Below are 27694 nucleotides of genomic sequence, written 5' to 3'. Positions count from 1 at the left end.
ATCACATCTTAAAGAGTTCATATAAATGTGCATGTTTCAATGTCCATTCTCTTGTACACCTATGCAACAAGAAACTTCAGTTTAATGGCCTGTTGTTTACTTTGGGTGTTAGGATTATTGAACATTTAAGCAATGAAAGAAATGTCGAGCCCTGCATTTCTGCAAAAACCATAATGCAAAAAAAACCAACTAATCCGTTAGGGCATTAATTGTAAATCAGGTATGAGAGGATAAATGCAAAATCATTCTCACTTAAAAGAGAAGCACAATGGAGATTTTTGTGATATTCAATTTTCCGTTAGGGAATAAATAAAAATAATAATTACTAGGCCTATTTATAATTCAGGGTAAGAGAGTTGTGCACACTCTGCATTTAATAATATCTGTCATTCTTAATATTCAGATAAAATAGACAGATGTCTATGAGTGGAGCGCTATTTAGAGCTCCAGCTCAAGCATAAACTTTGCTAGATAGTGATTTTTAGCATGCATGAAAGTATAAGTTTGTTCACAGGCTAAATCCAACATGTGCTAAACAAATATTACAACCATGTTAACTCCCCCCCCCCATCAATCATGCGCTAACCCAACAGGAGTTATTCCTATTTCCCATTCCGATGTTCTTCAAATACAGAAAATGTGTATTTTTATAGAATATATATATATATATATATATATATATGTATATACCTATACATGTATATCTATTCCTATATAGATATAGATAAATATATTACATTAAGAGTATAATATATATATCAAAATATATATTTAATAATAAAGATTAAAAATAATTTTTTGTGAAGAACAATATGCCTAACACTCAGGAGCGAAACTACAGAGGGTGCAGAGGTCGCAATTGTGACTGGGCCACCAAGGGTGGGGGCCCAGCTTTATTTTTTTATTTTAATAAAAAATGTTGACCTGCCATTGCCTGCACTGATATCATGTGAGTGTGACATGATGATTCACTAGTGTCTCTGACTACAGTGGTTAGTGTTTCTGTTTTACCCATTGGTGTTTATGTGTGTGTGTATGTGTGTATGTATGTATGTGACTGTGTGTTTATTTATGCATGTATGTGACTGTGTGTGCATGTTTGTGGAACCAGCAAATTACAGACCTTGTTACTACAGCATGGGGGGAGGGGGTAAACAGTGTCACTATACAGTACCACTATATACAGTATGGGGGGGCTGGACTATGTCACAGATTACTGTGGTCACTTTATAAAGTACTAGGGCGGGTAGGGTCAGGCCAGCTATCTCACCGGCAGATCACAGACTGTGTCACTGACTCACTATATACAGTACTGGTGGGTTAAACAGTGTCACTATATACAGTAATAGGGGGTCAGACCATCTCACAGACTGTGGGCACAGGGTACCTCTTTTTGCAGACATGTAATCTGATTCACAATTTTTTTCTGTGTTAAATGTTAAAAAAAAAAAAAAAGATATGTATCAAATTCACTTTTTTTAGGGGTGGGGATGGGGGGACCCTTCTTAGATTCTTGCACCTGGGCCCTGTGGTTTCTAGTTACGCCTCTACTAACACGTATTGGGGTTTGAGATTTAGGTCTAACGCAATGTTGGGTTAACGCACATAAAGATTTGCTAACCTCAATGCACGTTATTGAAATATTAAATATTTAAAAATATTAATAATTATTAAAAAAATATTATACATTCTGTAATAAATTCTAAATAATCCATTGTATATATATATATATATATATATATATATATATATATATATATATATATATATATTTACAATACAAACTATATAATCCTGTAAGTGAAGAACATTGGAATGTGAAATATGCACAGTAAATATACAGTAAAACACATAAATACTTAAATTCATATGTACACATATATATCTATATATGTATATATATATATATATATATATATATATATATATATATATATATATATATATATACCTAAAAACAAATATTTAGACATGTCTATGTATATATATATATATATATATATATATATATATATATATATATATATATATATATATATATATATATATATGTTAAAGCCCTTTGCAGCCTTTTTTGTCAAACACTTTATACCATATGTCTTTGAGCCCATATAACTTTTTAATAATTTTTAAATAATTGTTTATCAGAAAGTGTTGATATGAGTGTGAGTGTAATTGTACTTTTAAATTTATTTATGATGTGTTTATGCAACTTTTTAAGCCCTAACCCTTTACACTTTTTAACTAAGGCCACACAAAAAATACATGCTTTAAAATGGTTGGGCTGTACTACGCTAACATGGCAATATTTAATTTGATTGGTTCATGTTCTTTACATAATGCAGAGAGGGAGTTCAGTATCTGGAAAGGAACTGAATGTCTTTACAATGTTATTGGATACCGGATATTTAAATTTAAACAATAACCATCTGGATTTAAGGAATGGATGATATCATATTTAAATTGAAGTTTTTAAAAAAAAAAAAACTGTTTAGGTACCAAAATGGATCTCCCTTTATTTTTGTTTTCTTTTATTTTTTTCCCATCTCTTTTTTTGCTGCTAGAAGGTGTCCGCATCTGACTCCAACATATCAAGTAATCAACCAGGAAAGCAGTGGCACCTTTAAGCAGTTGGCATAGGTTTTTTTGGAGCAACATCATTTTAACTGAGCTATTAGTGAAGATCTCCATTAAGACTGTAGAGACTATTATTATTATTTTAAGTTTTTTTATCACTGTTTTTTATGGTTTAAAATTAAAAGTTATATTTTATAAGTTTGTACACTATAGCCTCTATTCCATTTAATTTGTGGTAATTGTAACTATTATTTGCTTTGTCACAAAACACCTGAAAATAAACAAATAACATGGCCGGATTTAAGCTTGAATAATTAGTATTTTTAAATAAAATAAAAAAATTTAAAAAATGCATTAAACAATCATGCATATTTTTAATAAATATTTGCTTTTAATTCAAAGTATAAGTTAGAAAGCAATGCATTAAAGAGTAACCATTAGCTCTGTTACCTTTAATAAACTAAGAATCATGTTGATTTTTGTTAGTAAAAATATTGCATTTTCTCCCTATTTTATAAAATGATTTGTAGAACTTTAATGTAATAAAACACAAGAACAAAGTATATAATTTCATTTCAAATAATTTTTTAACATTACATGCAAATTCTAAAAATATGAACAAATATAAATCAACCAAGAGATCTTTGTAATAAGTTATGTGTATTATTTTCTAATGAAAAAAATTTAACCTTCATTAACTTAGATATAGGAATAAACAGACCATTTCTTTCTAAAAAAATATCTTCTTGCTTCTAATTAAACAAAAATATAATTTCTGTATATTATTTAAATTTGAATGCAAATATTGATTTCACATAATTTTGCTATCTTATCATAGTTGTAAATCATTTGAATTATGTATGCAATTGGATGTTGTGTTCTCGTGGAATGTTTATAATTATTTATCATTTTTTTAGGTGCCATATGCTGAATTGGGTGGAAAAACTCTGATATTGACAGTTTATGACTTTGATCGTTTCTCCAAACATGATGTCATTGGAGAAGTTAAAGTCCCTATGAATACTGTAGACTTTGGCCACGTAACCGAAGAATGGAGGGACTTAATAAGTGCTGAAAAGGAAGAGGTAGGAAAAATGTTATATTCCATTATTTACTTTAATATTTCAAAAATGCATCAACCTATGTTTAACTTTTGGTAACTTAATAAAAAAATGGTAAGTTTTACAAAAATTGTTTGAACACTAACATAGGGGTCGATTATAATGTAAAAAAAAATTTCTACTACTAATAGTTCTGTTTACGGTAATATAAAGCATCAACCATAGATATGGGTAAATTGAAATCAATTAGAATTTCCATGCAAATTGCAATGCCTTTCTTTTTTCTGAGGTTTTCAAGTTAAAAAACAAAACATTCTGAAACACCGGTTACTCTTTCATAAGGATGATAAAACTTTATTAGAGTACAATGTCCTTTTAAACATTAAACAAGCCATGCACAACCATTTCTGGACATTTAAACATCTGTATTTCAAACTCATGTTGTTATCAACATTTTATCGCTCAATGTGAAATGATTCCATTGTTTAAAATGATCCTTTATATTACACATTATATCTTCCAGTTATTTTGTACAACATTGTGCTATACCTCTGAGGCTCAACAGGATTCAAATTCTTTTTTTCAGTTCCAAGATATAAATGCAGTTCTGTATTGAACAAAGCTGTGTAATGTGAACCTTAATCTGGCTATTATGCTTGTCTCATGCTCTACATTACATTTAACTCTCCACTGCAGTGTACGTTTTTTTTATTCACTCACACACAATTTTACCCTTAAGAGCTATGTTCTTTTTTGTTTCTTAAATAAATAATCCTTTTCTGCTTCCAGCATGCTTATAAAATATGTGCACTGAAGCTTCTTGTTCATTTTGCAAAATAGAATAAGTACTGAACACAATGTCTAGGTTGGCACATTTAACTGCAAAGGAAATTAGGATTTTTTTTAGTATTATTATTATTAAAAATCTTTGGGCAACATTAGGAATGGATCATTATCTATAGCTCAGGTTGTGTTATGTTTTGTGCAACCTCACGCAAAGAATAGCACAAAGCAGTTAAATATTTTAAACAAAGCATCTTAATGCAACAAAAACTTTTTAGTGCGCCCTACACTTTTAATGGATAGGGCAGGGAGTGCTCATTGAGCTTATATAACACTAGGCTAGATTACAAGTGGCAAGCTAATGATAGTGCACACACAATAACCTGTTTTGCTTGACCACGCTACCATTAGCACACCACTTTGATATTACAAGTCCACAGGATATCAAGCTTACTAGAAAAGGCTAAGAGGCCCATTTATCAAGCTCTGTATGGAGCTTGTGGGCCCGTGTTTCTGGCGAGTCTTCAGACTCGCCAGAAACAGCAGTTATGAAGCAGCAGTCTAAAGACCACTGCTCCATAACCCTGTCCACCTGCTCTGATGAGGTGGACAGAGATCACCACAATTCAACCCGATCGGGTACGATCGGGTTGATTGACCCCCCCCTGCTGACGCGCGAGTGGGGGCTGCGTTGCACCAGCAGCTCACAAGAGCTGCTGGTGCAATGCTGAATACGGAGAGCGTATTGCTCTCCGCATTCAGCGATGTCTGTCGGACCTGATCCGCACTGTCTGCAGACATTTGATAAACAGGCCTCTAAGTGTGCCTAACTTCCCTCGAGCACAACCCCTTCTTTCAATGGATATCACAACCTCACTAATTTGCACTGGTAATACAAGTTGAAATTTATAGGTTTCATTTGTGAGTAAAGCCAAATCTGCACTAGAATATTTAGCGCAGCTTGAGGCCTGAAGTAAACTGTAAGGGTTAAAAATGTTTTGCACAAAACACATTAAAATAAAATGTTACATACATATACTTTTTTGATAAAAATATATAATTTAACTGTTCATAAAAAGGTCTTTGACTGGGAAGGGCTCCAATTTATATAGATATGTTGAAACATGTGTTTGTGTGTATATATATATATATGTGTGTGTGTGTATATATAAGTGTATACATGTGTTTTTATGTGCTTGTGTGTTTAAATATGTATGTGCACACATACATACATACATACATATATAAATCTGTATACACTTATATACACACACATATATATATATATATATATATATATACACACTTTTTAGCCCTTTCCAGTCAAATACCATGAAACATGCAATTTCATTTTTAGTGTGTTTTGAATATAAATACTTAAAATTACAATTTTCTTCACATACGGCTAGATTATGAGTTGTGCATTAGGGTAAAAAAGCAGCGTTAACAGGTCCTAACGCTGTTTTTTTACGCCCGCTGGTATTACGAGTCTTGCAGGTTTAGGGGAACCGCACACTTTTTTGGCCTTACCGCAAAACGACTTACGTAAACTTCGTAAAGTCTTTTTTCAATGGGACTTCCATAGCGCTGATATTACGAGTCTGTCCTGGGAGGCCAAAAAGTGAGCGGTACACCTTCTACCTCCAAGATCCCTAACGCATTCAAAAGTCGGTAGTTAAGAGTTTTATGGTACAATGCCGTAACATAAAACTCATAACTAAAGTGCTAAAAAGTACACTAACACCCATAAACTACCTATTAACCCCTAAACCGAGGCCCTCCCACATCGCAAACACTAAAATAAATTTTTTAACCCCCTACTCTGCCGCTCCGGACATCGCCGCCACTATAATAAACATATTAACCCCTAAACCGCCGCACTCCCGCCTCGCAAACACTAGTTAGCTAAAGTACAAAAATAAACACTAAATTACAGAAAATAATAAACAAATTACAAGATATTTAAACTAATTACACCTAATCTAATAGCCCTATCAAAATAAATAAAGCCCCCCAAAATAAAAATAAAACCTAGCCTAAACTAAACTATCAATAGCCCTTAAAAGGGCCTTTTGCGGGGCATTGCCCCAAAGAAATCAGCTCTTTTACCTGTAAAAAAAAATACAAACAACCCCCCCAACAATAAAAACAACCACCCACACAACCAACCCCCCAAATAAAATACTATCTAAAAAACCTAAGCTCCCCATTGCCCTGAAAAGGGCATTTGGATGGGCATTGCCCTTAAAAGGGCAGTTAGCTCTTTTGCGGCCCAAACCCTAATCTAAAAAATAAAACCCACCCAATACACCCTTAAAAAAACCTAACACTAACCCCCTGAAGATTGACTTACTGTTCTGAAGACTGGACATCCATCCTCAAGGAAGCGGCAGAAGTCTTTATCCAACCAGGCCAAATATATATGTGTGTGTATTTAGTTAGATATATAGGTATAGATATTTTTGTTTAAAAGAAATAATTATATATATATATATATATATATATATAAATATATATATATATATATATACAGCGAGAGAGAAATATGTAAATATATATATATATATATATATATATATATACAGCGAGAGAGAAATATGTATTTAAAAATAAAAAGAACATTTTCTTCTATGTGAGGAACATTGGAATTTAAAGTATTCAATAACTAGCATCGACTTTTGCACAGTTAGTCTAACACAGTGCCATGTTAGCGTGCAAGAAATAAGTGTTAGATTTTTTTTTTTTTAAACACACGGTCCATTGAAGTCTATAGGGCGAATGCGTTAACACGGTTTTAATATCTGAAGTCCTGAAGCTAGAGTTCATTGTAATACGCATGTTAACTCGGCTGTGTTAAAATTTTACTTTAAGCCTAAGGGAAAAATTTGGATACCACTCCATTTGTACTCTAGCCCAATATCACTTGTAATGTAAGGCCTTTGGCCTCTTGTTATCAAGCCGTCAACCGCAAATATGCTGGAATTCCGCAGCGTATTTGTGGCAAGGCTGATTCGCCTTAGTTATCAAAGGCTAGAGACCGGCAAAAGTAGAATATAGTGATGTAAGCTACGATCCGCCGGTCTCAGTCAGACACAGATCGATGCTTACGTCATTACAGATGTTCCGAACGCAAGTTCGGCACAATCTGACTACTTTTGGTAGTTATCAAATAACTAGCAGGTACGCTCGGCACTATTCCGGCCCAGCGTACCTGGTTTTCAATCCGCCACCCTGGAGGCGGCGGATCCCATAGGAATCAATGGGAGTCTGACAGCAGCGAGAGCTCATGTTCGCTGCTGCCCAATATCCCATTGATTTCTATGGGAGATGTCTGCACCTAACACCCTAACATGTACCCCGAGTCTAAACACCCCTAATCTGCCCCCCCTACAACGCCGCCAACTAAATAAAGTTATTACCCCCTAAGCCACCTACATTATATGTATTACCCCCTAAACCGCCACTCCCGGAGCCCCCCGCACCTAAATAAAGTTATTACCCCCTAAACCGCCACTCCTGTACCCCGCAGCCACCTACATTATATGTATTACCCCCTAAACCGCCGCTCCCGGAGCCCCCGCACCTAAATAAAGTTATTACCCCCTAAACCGCCGCTCCTGTACCCTGCCGCAACTATAATAATTATATTAACCCCTAATCTGCCGCCACCTATACCGCCGCCACCTATATTAAAGTTATTAACCCCTATCCTGCAGATCCCGGACCCCGCCGCAACTAAATTAAATGTTTAACCCCTAAACCGCCGCTCCCGGACCCCGCCGCCACCTATATTAAACTTATTAACCCCTAAACCTAAGTCTAACACTAACACCCCCCTAACTTAAAGATTATTTACATAAATCTAAATACATATTACAATTATTAACTAAATTATTCCTATTTAAAACTAAATACTTACCTGTAAAATAAACCCTAAAATAGCTAAAATATAACTAATAATTATATTGTAGCTATTTTAGGATTTATTTTATTTTACAGGCAACTTTGTATTTATTTTAACTAGGTACAATAGCTATTAAATAGTTATTAACTATTTAATAGCTACCTAGATAAAATAATTAAAAAATTACCTGTAAAATAAATCCTAACCTAAGTTACAAATACACCTAACACTACACTAGCAATAAATTATTAAATAAATTAACTACAATGATCTAAAATAAAATACAATTAAATAAACTAAACTATAGTACAAAAAAAAAAAAACACTAAATTACAAAAAATAAGAAAAATATTACAAGAAGTTTAATCTAATTACACCTAATCTAAGCCCCCTAATAAAATAAAAAAGCCCCCCAAAATAATAAAATTCCCTACCCTAAACTAAATTACAAAAGTAACCAGCTCTTTTACCAGCCTTAAAAGGGCTTTTTGCGGGGCATTGCCCCAAAGTAATCAACTCTTTTACCTGTAAAAAAAACAATACAATACCCCCACCCCAACTTCTATCTTCATCCTTCCGGCGATGAGCGGCTCCATCTTGAAGACCTCTGGCGCGGAACATCCAGCTCTACCGACGACAACTCGACGAATGACTGGTCCTTTAAATGACGTCATCCAAGATGGCGTCCCTCGAATTCTATCAGCCAATCGGAATTAAGGTAGGAAAAATCCGATTGGCTGATGTAATCAGCAAATCGGATTGAAGTTCAATCCGATTGGCTGATTGGATCAGCCAATAGAATGCAACGTCAATTCTATTGGCTGATCCAATCAGCCAATCGGATTGAACCGATTTTTCCTACCTTAATTCCGATTGGCTGATAGAATCCTATCAGCCAATCAGAATTTGAGGGACGCCATCTTGGATGACATCATTTAAAGGACCAGTCATTCGTCGGGTAGTCGTTGGTAGAGCTGGATGTTCCACGCCGGAGGTCTTCAAGATGGAGCCGCTCATCGCCGGAAGGATGAAGATAGAAGATGCCGCTTGGATGAAGATTTCTGCTGGATGGAGGAACTCTTCTGCCCCGATCGGATGAAGACTTCTGCCCGGCTGGAGGACCACTTGTGCCCGCATCGGATGAATAGTTCTTCCCGGTTGGGTGAAGACGGCTCAAGATAGGGTGATCTTCAATGGGGTAGTATTAGGTTTATTTAAGGGGGGATCGGGTGGGTTTTAGAGTAGGGGTATGTTGGTGGTGGGTTATAATGTTGGGGGGGTATTGTATTGCTTTTTTTTTAAAGGTAAAAGAGCTGATTACTTTGGGGCAATGCCCCGCAAAAAGCCCTTTTAAGGGCTGGTAAAAGAGCTGGTTACTTTTGTAATTTAGATTAGGGGTTAATAAGTATAATGTAGGTGGCGGCGGGGTCCGGGAGCGGCGGTTTAGGTGTTCATATATTTATTATAGTTGTGGCGGGGTCCGGGAGCGGCGGTTTTGGGGTTAATATATTTTTTAGAGTTGCGGAGGGGTCTGGGAGCGGCGGTTTAGGGGTTAATAACTTTATTCAGTTGCGGGGGGCTCCGGGAGCGGCGGTATAGGGGGTAAAAGTGTATAGTATAGTGTGGGTGCTTAGTGACAGGCTAGCAAGAAAGCTTTGAAGAAGCCGATGAGCAGCAAGATCGATGACTGTCAGTTAACAACAGTCCGCTGCTCATCGCACTGTACTTGGTGCGCGGCTTCTTGACAGCTTTCTTGATAACTTTGGCGAACGTATTCAGGTCCGCGGCGGGGATGTAAGGCGAGCTTAGGCGAGCGTATTGGGCCGGCGAATGCAGCAAAATACGGAGCTTCATAACTAGAGGTCTTTATGATTTAAATTCTATGTTGATAGTTTAAAAGTCTATATAAAATAGCTATTTTTTTATTTATTTTTATTGTTCTCCTTTTTCCATTTTCTTAACTGCTAGTTTTACTCTGGACAAAAAAGATAAAATATAGCTTTATCTACTATTCAGTTTGAACTGAATAACTTTTACACATGTTCAGCAATCATTTCTGCCTTTATTACAGCAAAGGGAATTTGCAAGCATACGCTATAATGAGTTATTTAAAATACTGCAGCACAGTCAAGTTTCTTCTAGTCAGAAAAAAACTGCTAAGACCATCTCAAGAAATTCTACATTCAGTTACCAGATATACACCTTGTAGATTCTAGACATGCACACTGACAACAAAAAAAGTCAGATGAATCATTTGCCACAAAAAATAACAACTTATTTTTCATCATATATCTGGTCATGGGGTTGTTTGGAATTCATGTGTTAAGTAAAAATGTTCTTATTCCATTTCTTTCAGAGCAAGATAGGAGCAGATGGAAAACAGTTTAAACTTAAATGAAGCTAATGTATTAGTGCTACTGTTACAAGCCAGCAGCAACACAAATAGAATATTCTTTTTATTTTTAATGCACTCACAACGAATGCAAAGAATACAGCAAAATTAGTGAGGGTGTGTATGTGTTGTTTTTTTTACATTCTTTTAAATTGTATGCATATGTCTAGCAGGCATGCAGAGGAGCCAAGGGTGAAAGTGGTTACAACTAATAATAATAAGATGTAAATGTACAGACAGAGACAAAAAGATAAGAAAGGCTAACCCTAAATAATTTACAGTTTAAGGGGTAATTGTTAGAGACTGAGGCCCCTATTTAAGAAAGTCTGGCGGACCTGATCCGACAGTGCGGATCAGGTCCGCCAGACCTCGCTGAATACGGAGAGCAATATGCTCGCTGTATTCAGCATTGCACCAGCAGCTCACAAGAGCTGCTGGTGCAACACCGCCCCTGCAGACTCGCGGCCAATGGGCCGCCAGCAGGGGGGTGTTTTCAGGGGGGGTTGATTTCCGGCGATGTCTGTCCGTCTGCTCAGAGCAGGCGGACAGGTTATGGAGCAGCGGTCTTTGTGATCGCTGCTTCATAACTGCTGTTTCTGGCAAGCCTGTAGGCTCGCCAGAAACACGGGGCATCAAGCTCCATTCGGAGCTTGATAGATAGGCCCCAAAGAGTTAGCTGATAGCTTGAAGGATGAGTTGATTGCATGACCAGATTAGTCCAGGATTGTAAATCTGCTGATTGAGAAAGTTGACCTTGTATGTATTTTATGAACTATCGCCTAGATTTAGAGTTTTGTCGGTAACGACCCGCGTAGCTAACGCATGCTTTTTTCCCCCCGCACCTTTTAAATACCGCTGGTATTTAGAGTTCACAGAATGGCTGGGTTTTCAGTGCGTTAAGCTCCAAAAAGGGAGTGTAGAGCATAATTTAATGCCACTGCAACTCTCGATACCAGCGGTGCTTACGGACGCGGCCAGCTTCAAAAACGTGCTCGTGCACGATTCCCCCATAGGAAACAATGGGGCTGTTTGAGCTGAAAAAAAACCTAACACCTGCAAAAAAGCTGCGTTCAGCTCCTAACGCAGCCCCATTGTTTCCTATGGGGAAACACTTCCTATGTCTGCACCAAACACCCTAACATGTACCCTGAGTCTAAACACCCCTAACCTTACACTTATTAACCCCTAATCTGCCGCCCCCGCTATCGCTGACCCCTGCATATTATTTTTAACCCCTAATCTGCCGCTCCGTACACCCCCGCCACCTACGTTATCCCTATGTACCCCTAATCTGCTGCCCTAACATCGCCGACCCCTATATTATATTTATTAACCCCTAATCTGCCGCCCCCAACGTCGCCTCCACCTAACTACACTTATTAACCCCTAATCTGCCGACCGGACCTGAGCGCTACTATAATAAATGTATTAACCCCTAATCCGCCTCACTCCCGCCTCAATAACCCTATAAGAAATAGTATTAACCCCTAATCTGCCCTCCCTAACATTGCCGACACCTAACTTCAAGTATTAACCCCTAATCTGCCGATCGGAGCTCACCGCTACTCTAATAAATTTTTTAACCTCTAAAGCTAATTCTAACCCTAACCCTAACACCCCCCTAAGTTAAATATAATTTTATTCTAACAAAATAAATTAACTCTTATTAAATAACTTATTCCTATTTAAAGCTAAATACTTACCTGTAACATAAACCCTAATATAGCTACAATATAAATTATAATTATATTGTAGCTATTTTAGGATTAATATTTATTTTACAGGCAACTTTGTAATTATTTTAACCAGGTACAATAGCTATTAAATAGTTAATAACTATTTAATAGTTACCTAGTTAAAATAATAACAAAATTACCTGTAAAATAAATCCTAACCTAAGTTACAATTAAACCTAACACTACACTATCAATAAATTAATTAAATAAAATACCTACAATTATCTACAATTAAACCTAACACTACACTATCAATAAATAAATTAAATACAATTCCTACAAATAAATACAATTAAATAAACTAACTAAAGTACAAAAAATAAAAAAGAACTAAGTTACAAAAAATAAAAAAATATTTACAAACATTAGAAAAAAATTACAACAATTTTAAACTAATTACACCTACTCTAAGCCCCCTAATAAAATAACAAAGACCCCCAAAATAAAAAAATGCCCTACCCTATTCTAAATTACAAAAGTTCAAAGCTCTTTTACCTTACCAGCCCTTAAAAGGGCCCTTTGCGGGGCATGCCCCAAAGAATTCAGCTCTTTTGCCTGTAAAAAAAAAACATACAATACCCCCCCCCAACATAACAACCCACCACCCACATACCCCTAATCTAACCCAAACCCCCCTTAAATAAACCTAACACTAAGCCCCTGAAGATCTTCCTACCTTGTCTTCACCTCGCCGGGTTCACCGATCGGTCCAGAAGAGGGTCCGAAGTCTTGATCCAAGCCCAAGCGGGGGGCTGAAGAGTGACGTCCATCCTCGGGCTGAAGTCTGGATCCAAGCGGCGGCTGAAGAAATCCATCATCGGGCTGAAGTCTTGATCAAAGCGGGCGCTGAAGAAGTCCATCATCGGGATGAAGTCGGAAGTCCATCATCGGGATGAAGTCTTCTATCAAGCCGCATCTTAAATCTTCTTTCTTCCGGAGTGGAGCGGAGCCATCTTCTTCCCAGCCGACGCGGATCCAACCTCTTCAATCGACGCCTACTAGCCGAATGACGGTTCCTTTAAATGACGTCATCCAAGAGCCAATCGGAATTAAGGTAGGAAAATTCTGATTGGTTGATGGAATCAGCCAATCAGAATCAAGTTCAATCCGATTGGCTGATCCAATCAGCCAATCAGATTGAGCTCGCATTCTATTGGCTGTTCCGATCAGCCAATAGAATGCGAGCTCAATCTGATTGGCTGATCGGATCAGCCAATCGGATTGAACTTGATTCTGATTGGCTGATTCCATCAGCCAATCAGAATTTTCCTACCTTAATTCCGATTGGCTGATAGAATCCTATCAGCCAATCGGAATTCGAGGGACGCCATCTTGGATGATGTCCCTTAAAGGAACCGTCATTCATCGGGAAGTCGTCGGAAGAAGAAGATGGGTCCGCGGTGGAGGTCTTCAAGATGGAGCCGGTCGTCATCGGATGAAGATAGAAGATGCCGCTTGGATTAAGATGTTTGCCGGTCCGGATCGCCTCTTCTTCCCAGATAGGATGAAGACTTTGGAGCCTCTTCTGGACCTCTTCAGCCGCCGGATGATGGATGTCTAGCCCCCGCTTGGGCTTGGATGAAGATTTTGGAGCCTGGAACGATCGGTGAACCTGGCATGGTGAAGACAAGGTAGGAAGATCTTCAGGGGCTTAGTGTTAGGTTTATTTAAGGGGGGTTTGGGTTAGATTAGGGGTATGTGGGTGGTGGGTTGTAATGTTGGGGGGGGTATTGTATGTTTTTTTTTACAGGCAAAAGAGCTGAATTCTTTGGGGCATGCCCCACAAAAGGTCCTTTTAAGGGCTGGTAAGGTAAAAGAGCTTTGAACTTTTGTAATTTAGAATAGGGTAGGGCATTTTTTTATTTTGGGGGTCTTTGTTATTTTATTAGGGGGCTTAGAGTAGGTGTAATTAGTTTAAAATTGTTGTAATTTTTTTCTAATGTTTGTAAATATTTTTTTATTTTTTGTAACTTAGTTCTTTTTTATTTTTTGTACTTTAGTTAGTTTATTTAATTGTATTTATTTGTAGGAATTTTATTTAATTTATTTATTGATAGTGTAGTGTTAGCTTTAATTGTAGATAATTGTAGGTAGTTTATTTAATTTATTTATTGATAGTGTAGTGTTAGGTTTAATTGTAGATAATTGTAGGTAGTTTATTTAATTTATTTATTGATAGTGTAGTGTTAGGTTTAATTGTAACTTAGGTTAGGATTTATTTTACAGGTAATTTTGTAATTATTTTAACTAGGTAACTATTAAATAGTTATTAACTATTTAATAGCTATTGTACCTGGTTAAAATAATTACAAAGTTACCTGTAAAATAAATATTAATCCTAAAATAGCTACAATATAATTATAATTTATATTGTAGCTATATTAGGATTTATTTTACAGGTAAGTATTTAGCTTTAAATAGGAATAATTTATTTAATAAGAGTTAATTTATTTCGTTAGAATAAAATTATATTTAATTTAGGGGGGTGTTAGGGTTAGGGTTAGAATTAGCTTTAGGGGTTAAAAAATTTATTAGAATAGCGGTGAGCTCCGGTTGGCAGATTAGGGGTTAATGTTTGAAGTTAGGTGTCGGCGATGTTAGGGAGGGCAGATTAGGGATTAATACTATTTATTATAGGGTTATTGAGGCGGGAGTGAGGCGGATTAGGGGTTAATAACTTTATTATAGTAGCGGTGCGGTCCGCTCGGCAGATTAGGGGTTAATAAGTGTAGGTAGGTGGCGGCGATGTTGTGGGGGGCAGATTAGGGGTTAATAAATATAATATAGTGGTCGGCGGTGTTAGGGGCAGCAGATTAGGGGTACATAAGGATAACGTAGGTGGTGGCGCTTTGCGGTCGGCAGATTAGGGGTTAATTATTGTAGGTAGCTGGCGGCGACGTTGTGGGGGGCAGATTAGAGGTTAATAAATATAATATAGGGGTCGGCGGTGTTAGGGGCCGCAGATTAGGGGTACATAAGTATAACGTAGGTGGCGGTCGGCAGATTAGGGGTTAAAAAAATATAATCCAGTGGCGGCGATGTGGGGGGGCCTCGGTTTAGGGGTACATAGGTAGTTTATGGGTGTTAGTGTACTGTAGAGCACAGTAGTTAAGAGCTTTATGAACCGGCGTTAGCCCAAAAAGCTCTTAACTACTGACTTTTTTCTGCGGCTGGAGTTTGGTCATTAGATTTCTAACGCTCACTTCAGCCACGACTCTAAATACCGGCGTTAGAAAGATCCCATTGAAAAGATAGGATACGCAATTGACGTAAGGGGATCTGCGGTATGGAAAAGTCGCAGCTGGAAAGTGAGCGTTAGACCCTTTCCTGACTGACTCCAAATACCAGAGGGCGGTAAAAACCAGCGTTAGGAGCCTCTAACGCTGGTTTTCACGGCTACCGCCCAACTCTAAATCTAGGCCTAAGTTAGGTGGTTTTATCACTCAAGCAAAATAGTCCTATATGTTTAACCACAGCAAAGTACTGCTCAGGACCCACAGGCATTGCTCGAACTAAGTGCACACCACTGCTGGTCTATACAGCTGTGTAACTAGTGCTGCTGATTGGCAATGTCTGCCAAGATAGTGGATATGGTAAGACATGAGAAATAATTGTTAAGTATTACTCCAAAACAATGAATGTGAATTGAAACTGTAATAGTGGAGTTGTGAGTAATCATTAAGAGTTTTTGCCATATTCGTTGTCAGGTATTGAGAGGTCATCTAAAATATGAGACTGTAGAACAGCCTGTGGTGATGCAGTATAGATGAGAAGAGTATTTCTCTATAATACAAGATGAGCAGAAAATAAAAATAGGTTTCAGCACCAAACCTTGAGGTACTCCAACTGGTTGTGAGATTTAGAGAGTTATGAATAAATCTTTAGCCATATAGTCCAATCAATTATAGTTTACATGTGAAAGCTTTCTATTTAACCAGGGTAGTTCTTAGCGCCATACTCTATAGCATAGGGAGCCATTAGAAGCATGGCTTTTAGTTAAACTGCCCAAAATTATGTACAACTGTAACCCCAGACTTTCTTATTGTCAGACTGGATAAACACACAAAAACTCTAAGCATGCTGTTTAATGAGGCTTCCTCAGTTTTACACAAAATCAAAATACAAACTGCAAACATGAAAATAAAAAATGCCATCCATTTGAATAATAAACTATGACTGGGTGCATTTTTTTTTTTCACTTACCTAATAGCAATTTTTAACTTGTGTACAGTTAACATTTTTTTTACATAATTCTGTGTAATCCTATATGTAACATATTTTATTTGTGTACCAGTTTAAACATTTAAACAAGCTGGGTGAACACCTAGAAATGCCATGTCAAAAAGACATAGGGCCACATTATGAGTTTGGCACTAATAATTGTGCTTGAGCTATATCGGGTATATTGCTGCTGTTTGTGCACATCAGAAGTAGAGTGCATATTACGAGTTGGAAGTAAACATGATCGCTTAAACGCAATTTAATTTAATGGGGCTGATTTATCAAGTGTCTGCCAATCGGCCGATAGCAGGGGGTGTCTCTCAACCCGATCACATACAATTGGGTGGATTGATGTCTGCAGCCCCAGAGGCAGCATATGAGTTAAGGAACAACGGTCTTAAGACCGCTGTTTCTTAGCTGCTGTTACCGGCGAGTCTGAAGGCTCGCACGGAAACAGCTGCATTGGGGCCGATTGACAGCTTGTTAAATTGGCCCCAATTTATGTTCCTATATAAAATAATTAAAATTGCAAATGTTTCCATTTCATTCTCTATACCATCCCATTATTATATCCCATTTGGGATAACGCAACCTCAGCATTCTGGTTAACCGTTACGCTCTCAAAAAGCTTACTTGTAGCTGAGTTAACGAGCTAGCGGGACTGATAAATAGTGATCCACTCATAATCTAGCCCTAAATAGGTTTTCAAGAGAGTAAGACTGCAGAATGGAATACAGAATGCAGAATAAATCCTAAAAATCATAAAACAATGTGTGGTTTTGATAGACTGGATTATTATCGATGAGGCGGTGTCTCTGTATTAAAGTGACGCTAAACTTACCACTTTTTTAAATCAGATCCTTAATGTTAGATATATTTTAGATGGACTAATTAATTAATTGATCACTCATAATGAAGATGTGCTTTAACTTACTTTTTAATCTAGTCGTGCCATTCTAATTCCCCGCACTCCACCCACTTTAAAAGTAATGTTTTTTGTGAGCTAACAGTTTGAACTGTTCTCCAATCAGCACTTTAGCTACAATACAAATGCCATATGGATAGAGTGGTTATTGGAGAACAGTTTAAACCGTAATTACTTTTTAACTGTGGGTGGCGGGAGCTTGCGGTGTTAAAGTGGCACGGCTCGACTGAAAAGTATGTTAAAGCTCTTAGTCATTAGAAGTGATCAATTAAAGTCCATCTAAAATATCACTAACATTCAGGATCTAATTATAGAAAATGGAAAGTTTACCATCATTTTAACTATTTGGTGAGTTTAACCCACACAAAGTTAAAAAGAAATATTATTAACACATACAACATGTTATTTTCTGATCTTGAATAGCATTGAATTTTAAAACCTCTTCAAAATCTCTAATTAATTCTCTCCTTTGATACTAAAATGGTACTACTCATTTTCAATACCCATTAAATAGTATTCAAACAACTTTTTTTTTGTCTTGAATTAGATCCTAATAGGATATCCAGTGAGGAAATCATGCCACACCAAATTTGCCCAGATTATGATCTCTTTAAAAACTGACTATATTTGTGTTTAATATGGATTTACTTTCTGGATACATTTTTCATATAATAAACTAATGGGCCATTGGCAGTAATAAACAATTTTATAGTATTGTATTAATGGTCACATGAAATAAAATGCAAACTCCGTTATTATTATCATTATCATTAACACTGAATCCCTTGACCATAGTGTACTTTGCCCACATATATTTTGCATCCATGCATGTCTTTAGAAATCTCTATAAAAATAATGTGATACGATGATAAGTCGCTGGATTCTGCAGCTCCGAGCTCAACTTGTAAACTTGACCGATTACCTTATCACCTATACGAAATCCCTCACAATAAGCACAATCTATTATTTACGGAGTTGCCCCTGAGTCAGGCAACAATTTTTTTTATCAAGATCTAGCAAGCTAAAGGGCCAAACTGTGCAACCTGAAACAGACAACATGACCTACACCACCATACCACCCTCCCCCCCCCCCGGCTAAGAGACGAGCCAGGTAAAGCAGTGCTTACCTGCTAAATCCCTACTCAGACTTCATATAGACAACAGAACGTCCTAGCATTCTCCTGAACTAACCCGATAATTGAAGATGGGGTTTGATGAAAATGTGTGCACTCTTTTGAAAGCTCTTGAGCGTAAAATGCACAGAGTCTTCGAGCAACTGATGGCGACAATTAGATCTGAGAGCGTGGAAGAGACTCTCTCAGGGTACTGTGATGAGAGGATTACCACTCATGAACTCCAGGGAAACATTTCACACAGGATTGCACCTCATCACTCTAATGTGGAGGACACTGCTGGCTCCAGACTAACCTTTGGCAATAATCAAGAAAACACTCACATGGCAGAGATCCTGCACCGAGGGGATGCGGCCGACCCTTTGGTGTGAGATTCAACTGCCTGTCTCCCCCACAAGTTTGTACACCTACCGAGTGCAAAGAACATCCCATCCATTGGTCAGGGAGCCTCTAGGGCTGAGATCCACAGCTCTCGAGTGAGATATACCCAGTTTGCGGTACAGTCTGCTCCGATACCCCTGTTGCGCAGCCTCGAAGTAAAACCTTATGACTATGTTGGAAGATCGATATCTCTCATCTCAAATACCATTACTCAAGTCACTAATCCAGACTTACCAATATATGGTTCCTCTAAAAACACATGGATATTAAGAATAGGATTGGGCTAATTGAAGAGCCCGAGTCGGACAGAGCTATTGGATACACTAAAATTGGTAAAATTCACTAAAGTATATGACGGCTACATGCCCGAGAATTACAGTGGACACTATATATATGCTGTTTCAGGATATGTAATACTATTCTGATAAAAATGTGTCTTATATCCCACTTAATCTGAAAGCTATTTCCAGATACCTCCCAGCTCACTAAGTCCAGAGTATATACTGTAGCAATAACCCATTAGATATAGTCATTAATCTACAGAGCCTAGCTTACTACCCATCATCCTCACAGCTTATTTAGAGAACCAGTTTTATAATCATCTCTTGCCCTCATTAGATTTACTGTTATTTTTATTGTAATCTCTAATGTTCAACTTTTATATCTTCAAGCTCCTAGTTATAAAAATCTCAGATTTGTAAGTCCCCCAGTATATTAGTAGCAAGATGCTATTGGGGTCCAAAAGGGCATTATTTTTGGTTTCTGTAGGGGGTGACATAACCCAATAAAACAGAGGCTATGGCTATGCTGTCTATTTATATTTGCAGACAATTTATGTTCTGTACATTCCAAATATCCAGAGACTTGAGATTACTTTGCTATTACTTTTATGTTGCACTCTGTTAATTATCTTGACATACTATTACCTATTAGCTATTATAGGGCCCAAAAGTTTATATATGTTGTGTCAGGATTTGTAGTACTATTCTGAGGAAAATGTGTCTTATACCCAACTTAATCTGAAAGCTACTTCCAGATACCTATCTGCCCATTGAGTCCATTGAGTCCAGAGTGTATACTGTAGCCATAGTCCATCAGACATAGTCATCAACCTATGGAGCCTAGCTTACTACCCATCACCCCACAGCTTAGTTAGAGAACCAGTATTCTAATCATCTTTTGCCCTCATTGTGTACCCTGTTACAGCTATTGTAAGTTATAATGTTACATTTTTAATGTCTTCAAGCGCCTAGTTTTGTTAATATGTTATTCTACATACCAGGTTAGTAAGTCCCCTAGAATACTAGTAGCAAGATACTATTGGTGCCCAAAAGGGCCTCCTTTTTGTTTTTGTAGGGGTATCTAACCAGATAAAACAGAGGCTATGACCATGTTGTCTATAGATATTTGCAGAAAAATCATGTTTTACACATTCCAAATGTCCGGAGACCTGTTACTTGAGAAAATGTTGTTATTACTATTTCGTTACATTTTGTTAATCATCTTGACATACTGTTACCTATTAGCTGACATAAGGCCCAAAAGTGGCTGCAAATTTGACTATCACACCTTTACCATTACCTATATCCTAGTGGCCCATGAGTAGCCAACCAAATAGTGATACACATAAGATATTGTTATTATAAAACAGAGATTTCAAAAGCCCTTAATGTGTCATTCACCCTTTTCATATTATTTGCAGATTTTACTCTTTAACTGAACTTTTGTCATTATTGTTGATTGGCAACCATTATATGTTTTCTTTTTCGCAAAATCTTAATAAATAATTATTAAATACTTCCATTTTTTATAATTTGACTTCACTAGATTTTCCTTGTATATAATTAAACAAATAAGGTTTGACAGGTTCAAATAACTGTTTTTCTTATGAATCTCTGTGGCTTAGAAAATAAAGTTAAAAATGCCTTTGCCCAGGAATTCTAAATGATTACTAGAGGGCCATTGTTATATACTCACTTGTCCTAAAATATGAACATCTTCAATATCTGGCCAGCTTGCCTTGTTTTCTGATAGCAATGCGACACAAAGTATGGCACTAACTTTATCTTCATATAAAAATAACTATAGTTATAATAATATTCTGTTAGCTTTTGTGTCCAGGTTTTCAAGTTTGAGGCAATCTGATATAATAAATAGGCGTATTAGAATATTAAAGGCATGAGAACAATGTACCCCTCTAATGGCTGTTTCCCACTATTCTTTAATTGCATTTTAACACAAGATCTTTGTTAAAGGGTTACACTATTAAATAGATATAAATTAACAAACTAATAATAATTTACTGTAACACCCTGGCACACTGTCACACAACATAGAGAAAAGCAGTTTTAAATATGTGTGTATCTACTGTATATATATATATATATATATATATATATATATAAGCTCAAAATTTCAAGTCCTAAGCTACTAGCCAGGACAAAATGTTACTTTCCATTTCTAGTCCCGCCCACACCACACCCACTACTTCACCCCCTCTTTGCATATGTAAAACATTTTGTAATATTGTGTTTAGTTTATACCATTTTATATATATATATATATATATATATATATATATATATATATATATATATATATATATATATATATATATATATAAAAACAAACTTGTCTGCACCAATCCTTAATTTAAATATTAATCAACATCACTCTATAGACAAAAGTGTATTGCAGAATGATGGTTCATGGAGGTAGGAAGACATTAAAAAAGTAGTCCCATGAAAGACCACAAGCCTACCCTAACCAGCACAGATTATTAAAAATAACTTAGAAACCCAGTATATATCACACCAGTCAAGAATTAAGTATAAAAACAGTGTTTATTATTCCTAAAAGTACAACCATTAAAATCTGGCAACCACATTCAAAGATAGTGACTGCTCAATAAATTATAAATGTTAAACTTCTTGGGATGTAAATAATTAATAGCATGCTCAAAAGCAATTAAGAATACTATTTTGACATAAGTGATATACTGGGTTTCCAAATTACATTTTATAATCTGTGATGGTTAGAGTAGGCTTTTGGTCTTTCAATGGACTACTTTTTATATATATATATATATATATATATATATATATATATATATATATATATGTGCGTGTGTATATATATATGTGCGTGTGTGTGTGTGTATATATATATATGTGCGTGTGTGTGTATATATATATATGTGCGTGTGTGTGTGTATATATATATATATGCGTGTGTGTGGCTACAAACTGCTACAGAGTATACTGTTTAAAACATTTTGTAAACATTGCCAAGCAGGATTAAAAAAATAGTGATTTTCTTCAATTGTTTGTAGTACATAATAATAAGATAGCCAAAGAAAACAAGATACAGCCAGCAAATGCAATTTAATAAAATACATTAGAGAATAAGTAAATTAGATGTAAGTAAAATGTCAGGGAATAACTAAACATTATTCTGCATGTATTAGCCGGTCCCCATGTTCTGGCAAACAGCTTTTGTGTAATGTTATTACACTAATGTAGCACCTTTCAGACAGAATAGATATTAGTGCTATTCCCTGTAATGAGAAGAAGGGACAGTGAGCTTTTACAGTAGTAAAATGTACAAATAATTTGTTATTTTTCTTTTCGGTAACAATACCTTAGGAAGGTACAGTTAAGAATGTTGCCATGATTATAAAAGAGATTAAAACTATGATTAATTGTTCAATGGAAAAATAAAAAAAATATTCTTTTTAAACATGAATGGTTTTCTGTGTTTAAAATGTAGCATATTTTGAGGAATAAAAGCTTCAGGAAAGAATCTTATCTTTCAAAATATCCACATTGTACAGTAATTGGAGATTCTATTTCTAAAAAATTGCTAATACCCTGAAATAAAGTATATATTTTCTTGATCATAATAGTATCTAAAATGTTGTACAGCCAAAGAAATATCAAGCAATAAACCACCAGGCAAATTTGTAGGTCTTAATGGAAATTAAAGTGTCAAAGCTTGTATAGACAAACAATATGGCCGTCAAGTTAAGCACTATTGAGGGAGTAGGGTGCATTATCAATATTGAGGCCCCACGCTCATAATAGCACACAATCTGGAATTACAAGTCTATAGTAAAGCAGAATTATTACACAATGTTTAGCAATCTTTAGCACTCCTTACACTTTCAATGGATCGAGCAGCCATGCTTAACAAGTTGCGATTTATCTGTTGCACTCAAGCTCAACACATAACAGCTCTAAAAACGTTATTGTGACTGGAGACTTGAAGCAAAGTGTTAGGGTTAGAATAAAAGTATAATAAAATAATATAATAATAAAAATGTTATTTTTATTCCTAAGTATTTATATATTTTTATTCATAAATATATATATATATATATATATATATATATATATATATATATATATTACTTTTTTAATACAAAAATGACATTTTCGTTATTGTTGTATCACTTATAATTCGCACAATAAAACGTATTTAAAAAAAATAACATTTTCTTCTTAGTGAAGAATAATCGTATTTCAACTATTTCTTAAACCACTTTCAGCTTTAGCACACTTTAGTGTAGAGAAAGCCAGAACAGGTTTTTGTAGCACGCCCCATAGAAGTCTATGAGCAGCAGAGGGAGCTAGAGTGGCCACACTATATGACCTCCAGATGTTAGTGGTCTTGAGGCCTTCACTTAAAGGACCAGTCAACATAGTAGATTTACATAATTAACAAATGCAAGATAACAAGACAATGCAATAGCACTTAGTCTGAACTTCAAATAAGTAGTACATTTTTTGTCTGACAATTTTAAAAGTTGTCTTTTTCTACTCCCCTTGCACCATGTGACAGCCATCAGCCAATCACAAATGCATACACGTACCATGTGACAGCCATCAGCCATTCACAAATGCATACAGACTTATTCTTGCACATGCTCAGAAGGAGCTGGTGACTCAAAAAGTTTAAATATAAAAACACTGTGCACATTTTGTTAATATAAGTAAATTGGAAAGTTGTTTAAAATGGCATGCTTTATCTGAATAATGAAAGTTTAATTTTGATTGAGTGTCCCTTTAAGCAATAACTTTTTAATTTCAACTTTCAATATGACCACAAAAATAACAGAACTACTGATTTAATTTGAGTGGTGTTAGAGCTTAGTAACACAAATATTTTTTATCACTTGTAATCTAGCCCTATGAAGAAAAAAAACTCACTGGAAATCAAATTTTTTTAGGGTGGTACAAAAATATTTTCCAGCTGAGGTTTCATTTAACAACAAATCTCAGAAAAAAGAGACTAGAGAGATACATTTGCGTCCTAACAGCTGCCAGACAGCTGCCAGTACCCAAGATGGCCCCCAATAAGGCAGTGGGGGAGGGTTAGAGAGCTGTTTTGGGGGGATCAGGGAGGTTGGGGGCTAAGGGGGATCTTACATAGCAGCATATGTAAATATGCTAAAAAATAAAAAATATTCAAAAATACCTTTTATTTTAGTACTGGCAGACTTTCTGCCAGTACTTAAGATGGCGGGGGCAATTGTGGGGTGGGGGAGGGAAGGGAGCTGTTTGGGACGGATCAGGGGGTGTGATGTGTCAGGTGGGAGGCTTATCTCTACACTAAAGCTAAAATTAACCCTGCAAGCTCCCTACAAACTACCTAATTAACCCCTTCACTGCTAGCCATAATACATGTGTGATGCACAGCAGCATTTAGAGGCCTTCTAATTACCAAAAAGCAACGCCAAAGCCATATATGTCTGCTATTTCTGAACAAAGGGGATCCCAGAGAAGCATTTACAACCATTTGTGCCATAATTGCACAAGCTGTTTGTAAATAATTTCAGTGAGAAACCTAAAGTTTATGGAAAAATTTGTGAAAAAGTGAACAATTTTTTTTTATTTGATCGCATTTGGCGGTGAAATGGTGGCATGAAATATGTAAACATGGGTCTAGATCAATACTTTGGGATGTCTTCTAAAAAAATATATACATGTCAAGGGATATTCAGGGATTCCTGACAGATCAGTGTTCCAATGTAACTAGCGCTAATTTTGAAAAAAAAGTGTTTTGGAAATAGTGAAAAACCTAAAATTGTGAAAAAGTTTTTTTTTTATTTGATCGCATTTGGCGGTGAAATGGTGGCATGAAATATACCAAAATGGGCCTAGATCAATTCTTTTGGTTGTCTACTACACTACATTAAAGCTAAAATTAACCCTACAAGCTCCCTAATTAACCCCTTCACTGCTGGGCATAATACATGTATGGTGCACAGCGGCATTTAGCGGCCTTCTAATTACCAAAAAGCAACGCCAAAGTCATACATGTCTGCTATTTCTGAAGAAAGGGGATCCCAGAGAAGCATTTACAACCATTTGTGTCATAATTGCAGAAGCTGTTTGTAAATAATTTCAGTGTGAAATCTAAAATTGTGAAAAATGTAATGTTTTTTTTAATTTGATCGCATTTGGAGGTGAAATGGTGGCATGAAATATACCAAAATGGGCCTAGATCAATACTTGGGGTTGTCTACTACACTACACTAAAGCTAAAATTAATCCTAGAAGCTCCCTACATGCTCCCTAATTAACCCATTCACTGCTGGGCATAATACACGTGTGGTGCGGAGTGGCATTTAGCAGCCTTCTAATTACCAAAAAGCAAAGCCAAAGCCATATATGTCTGCTATTTATGAACAAAGGGGATCTCAGATAAGCATTTACAACCATGTATGCAATAATTGCATAAGTTGTTTGTAAATAATTTCAGTAAGAAAGTTTGTGAAAAAATTTGTGAAAAGTGAACAATTTTTTTTATTCGATCGCATTTGGCGGTGAAAGGGTGGCATGAAATATGTCAAAATGGGTCTAGATCAATACTTTGGGATGTCTTCTAAAAAAAATATATACATGTCAAGGGATATTCAGGGATTCCTGACAGATATCAGTGTTCCAATGTAACTAGCGCTAATTTTGAAAAAAAGTGTTTTGGAAATAGCAAAGTGCTACTTGTATTTATTGCCCTATAACTTGCAAAAAAAGCAAAGAACATGTAAACATTGGGTATTTCTAAACTCAGGACAAAATTTAGAAACTATTTAGCATGGGTGTTTTTGGTGGTTGTTGATGTGTAACATATTTTGGGGGGCAAAGTTAGAAAAGTGTGTTTTTTTCCATTTTTTCATCATATTTTATATTTTTTTATAGCAAATTATAAGATATGATGAAAATAATGGTAGATTGTGAAAGTCCATTTAATGGCGAGACAAACAGTATATAATATGTGTGGGTACAGTAAATGAATAAGAGGAAAATTACAGCTAAACACAAACACCACAAAAATGTAAAAATAGCCTTGGTGCCAAACGGACAGAAAATGGAAAAGTGCTGTGGTCATTAAGGGGTTAAAGGGACAGTCTACACCAGAATTTTTATTGTTTTAAAAGATAGATAATCCCTTTATTAAGTTTTGCACAACCAACACAGTTATATTAATATACTTTTAACCTCTGTGATTATCTTGTATCTAAGCCTCTGCAAACTGCCCCTTTGTTTCAGTTCTTTTGACAGACTTGCAGTTTACCCAATCAGTGCCTGCTCCCAGATAACTTCATGTGCATGAGCACAGTGTTATCTATATGAAAAACATGAACTAACACCCTCTAGTGGTGAAAAACTGTTAAAATGCATTCTGAAAAAGGTGGCCTTCAAGGTCTAAGAAATTAGCATAGCAGCCTCCTAGGTTAAGCTTTCAACTAAGAATACCAAGAGAACAAAGCAAATTTGGTGATAAAAGTAAATTGGAAAATTGTTCAAAATTACATGCCCTATCTGAATCATGAAAGTTTATTTTGGACTAGACTGTCCCTTTAAGGGCAATGCCCATCCAAATGCCCTTTTCAGGGCAATGTTTAGCTTAGGTTTATTTAGGTTTTTATTTGGGGGGTTTGGTTGGGTGGGTGGTGGGTTTTACTGTTGGGGGTGCTTATATTTTTTATTACAGGTAAAAGAGCTGATTTCTTTGGGGTAATGCCCTGCAAAGTCCTTTTTAAGGACCATTGGCAGTTTAGTGTAGGCTATGTTTTTTTTTATTTGGGGGGGGGGGGCTTTTTATTTTGATAGGGCTATTAGATTAGGAGTAATTTATTTTTATTTTTGATAATTTCATTTTTTATTTTTTGTAATTTTTTTATCTTTTTTTGTAAGTTAGTAAATTGTATTTTATTAATTTAATTTAATTTATTTCATTTTATTGTAATGTTAGTTTTTAATGTAAGACAGGTTAGGTTTTTATTTCACAGGTAAATTTAACTAGGTAGTTAGTAAATAGTTAATAACTATTTACTAACTATTCTACCTAGTTAAAATAAATACAAACTTACCTGTGAAATAAAAATAAAACCTAAGATAGATACAATATAACTATTAGTTATATTGTAGCTAGCTTAGGTTTTTTTTACAGTTAAGTATGTATTTAGTTTTAAATAGGAATTATTTAGTTAATAATTGTAAGGTTTATTTAGATTTATTTTAATTATATATATATATATATATATATATATATATATATATATATATAAGTTAGGGGG

At 35.8% G+C, this 27694-nt stretch overlaps 1 protein-coding gene across 1 annotated transcript in view; it reads left to right on the top strand.

The window, feature by feature from the left end:
- SYT1 (synaptotagmin 1) overlaps nucleotides 1-27694 on the top strand; it is a 991400-nt gene that overhangs the window by 803908 nt on the left and 159798 nt on the right. The window contains exon 9 of the mRNA XM_053716760.1: nucleotides 3495-3662. Within this exon, the coding sequence (XP_053572735.1) occupies nucleotides 3495-3662 (168 nt within the window). The remainder of the gene's footprint in view (nucleotides 1-3494; nucleotides 3663-27694) is intronic.

The sequence above is a fragment of the Bombina bombina genome, chromosome 6 (assembly GCF_027579735.1).
Source record: "Bombina bombina isolate aBomBom1 chromosome 6, aBomBom1.pri, whole genome shotgun sequence".
Lineage (NCBI taxonomy): Eukaryota > Metazoa > Chordata > Amphibia > Anura > Bombinatoridae > Bombina > Bombina bombina.
The sequence above is the reverse complement of the archived record's forward strand: the minus strand, read 5'-3'. Positions and strand labels throughout refer to the sequence as shown.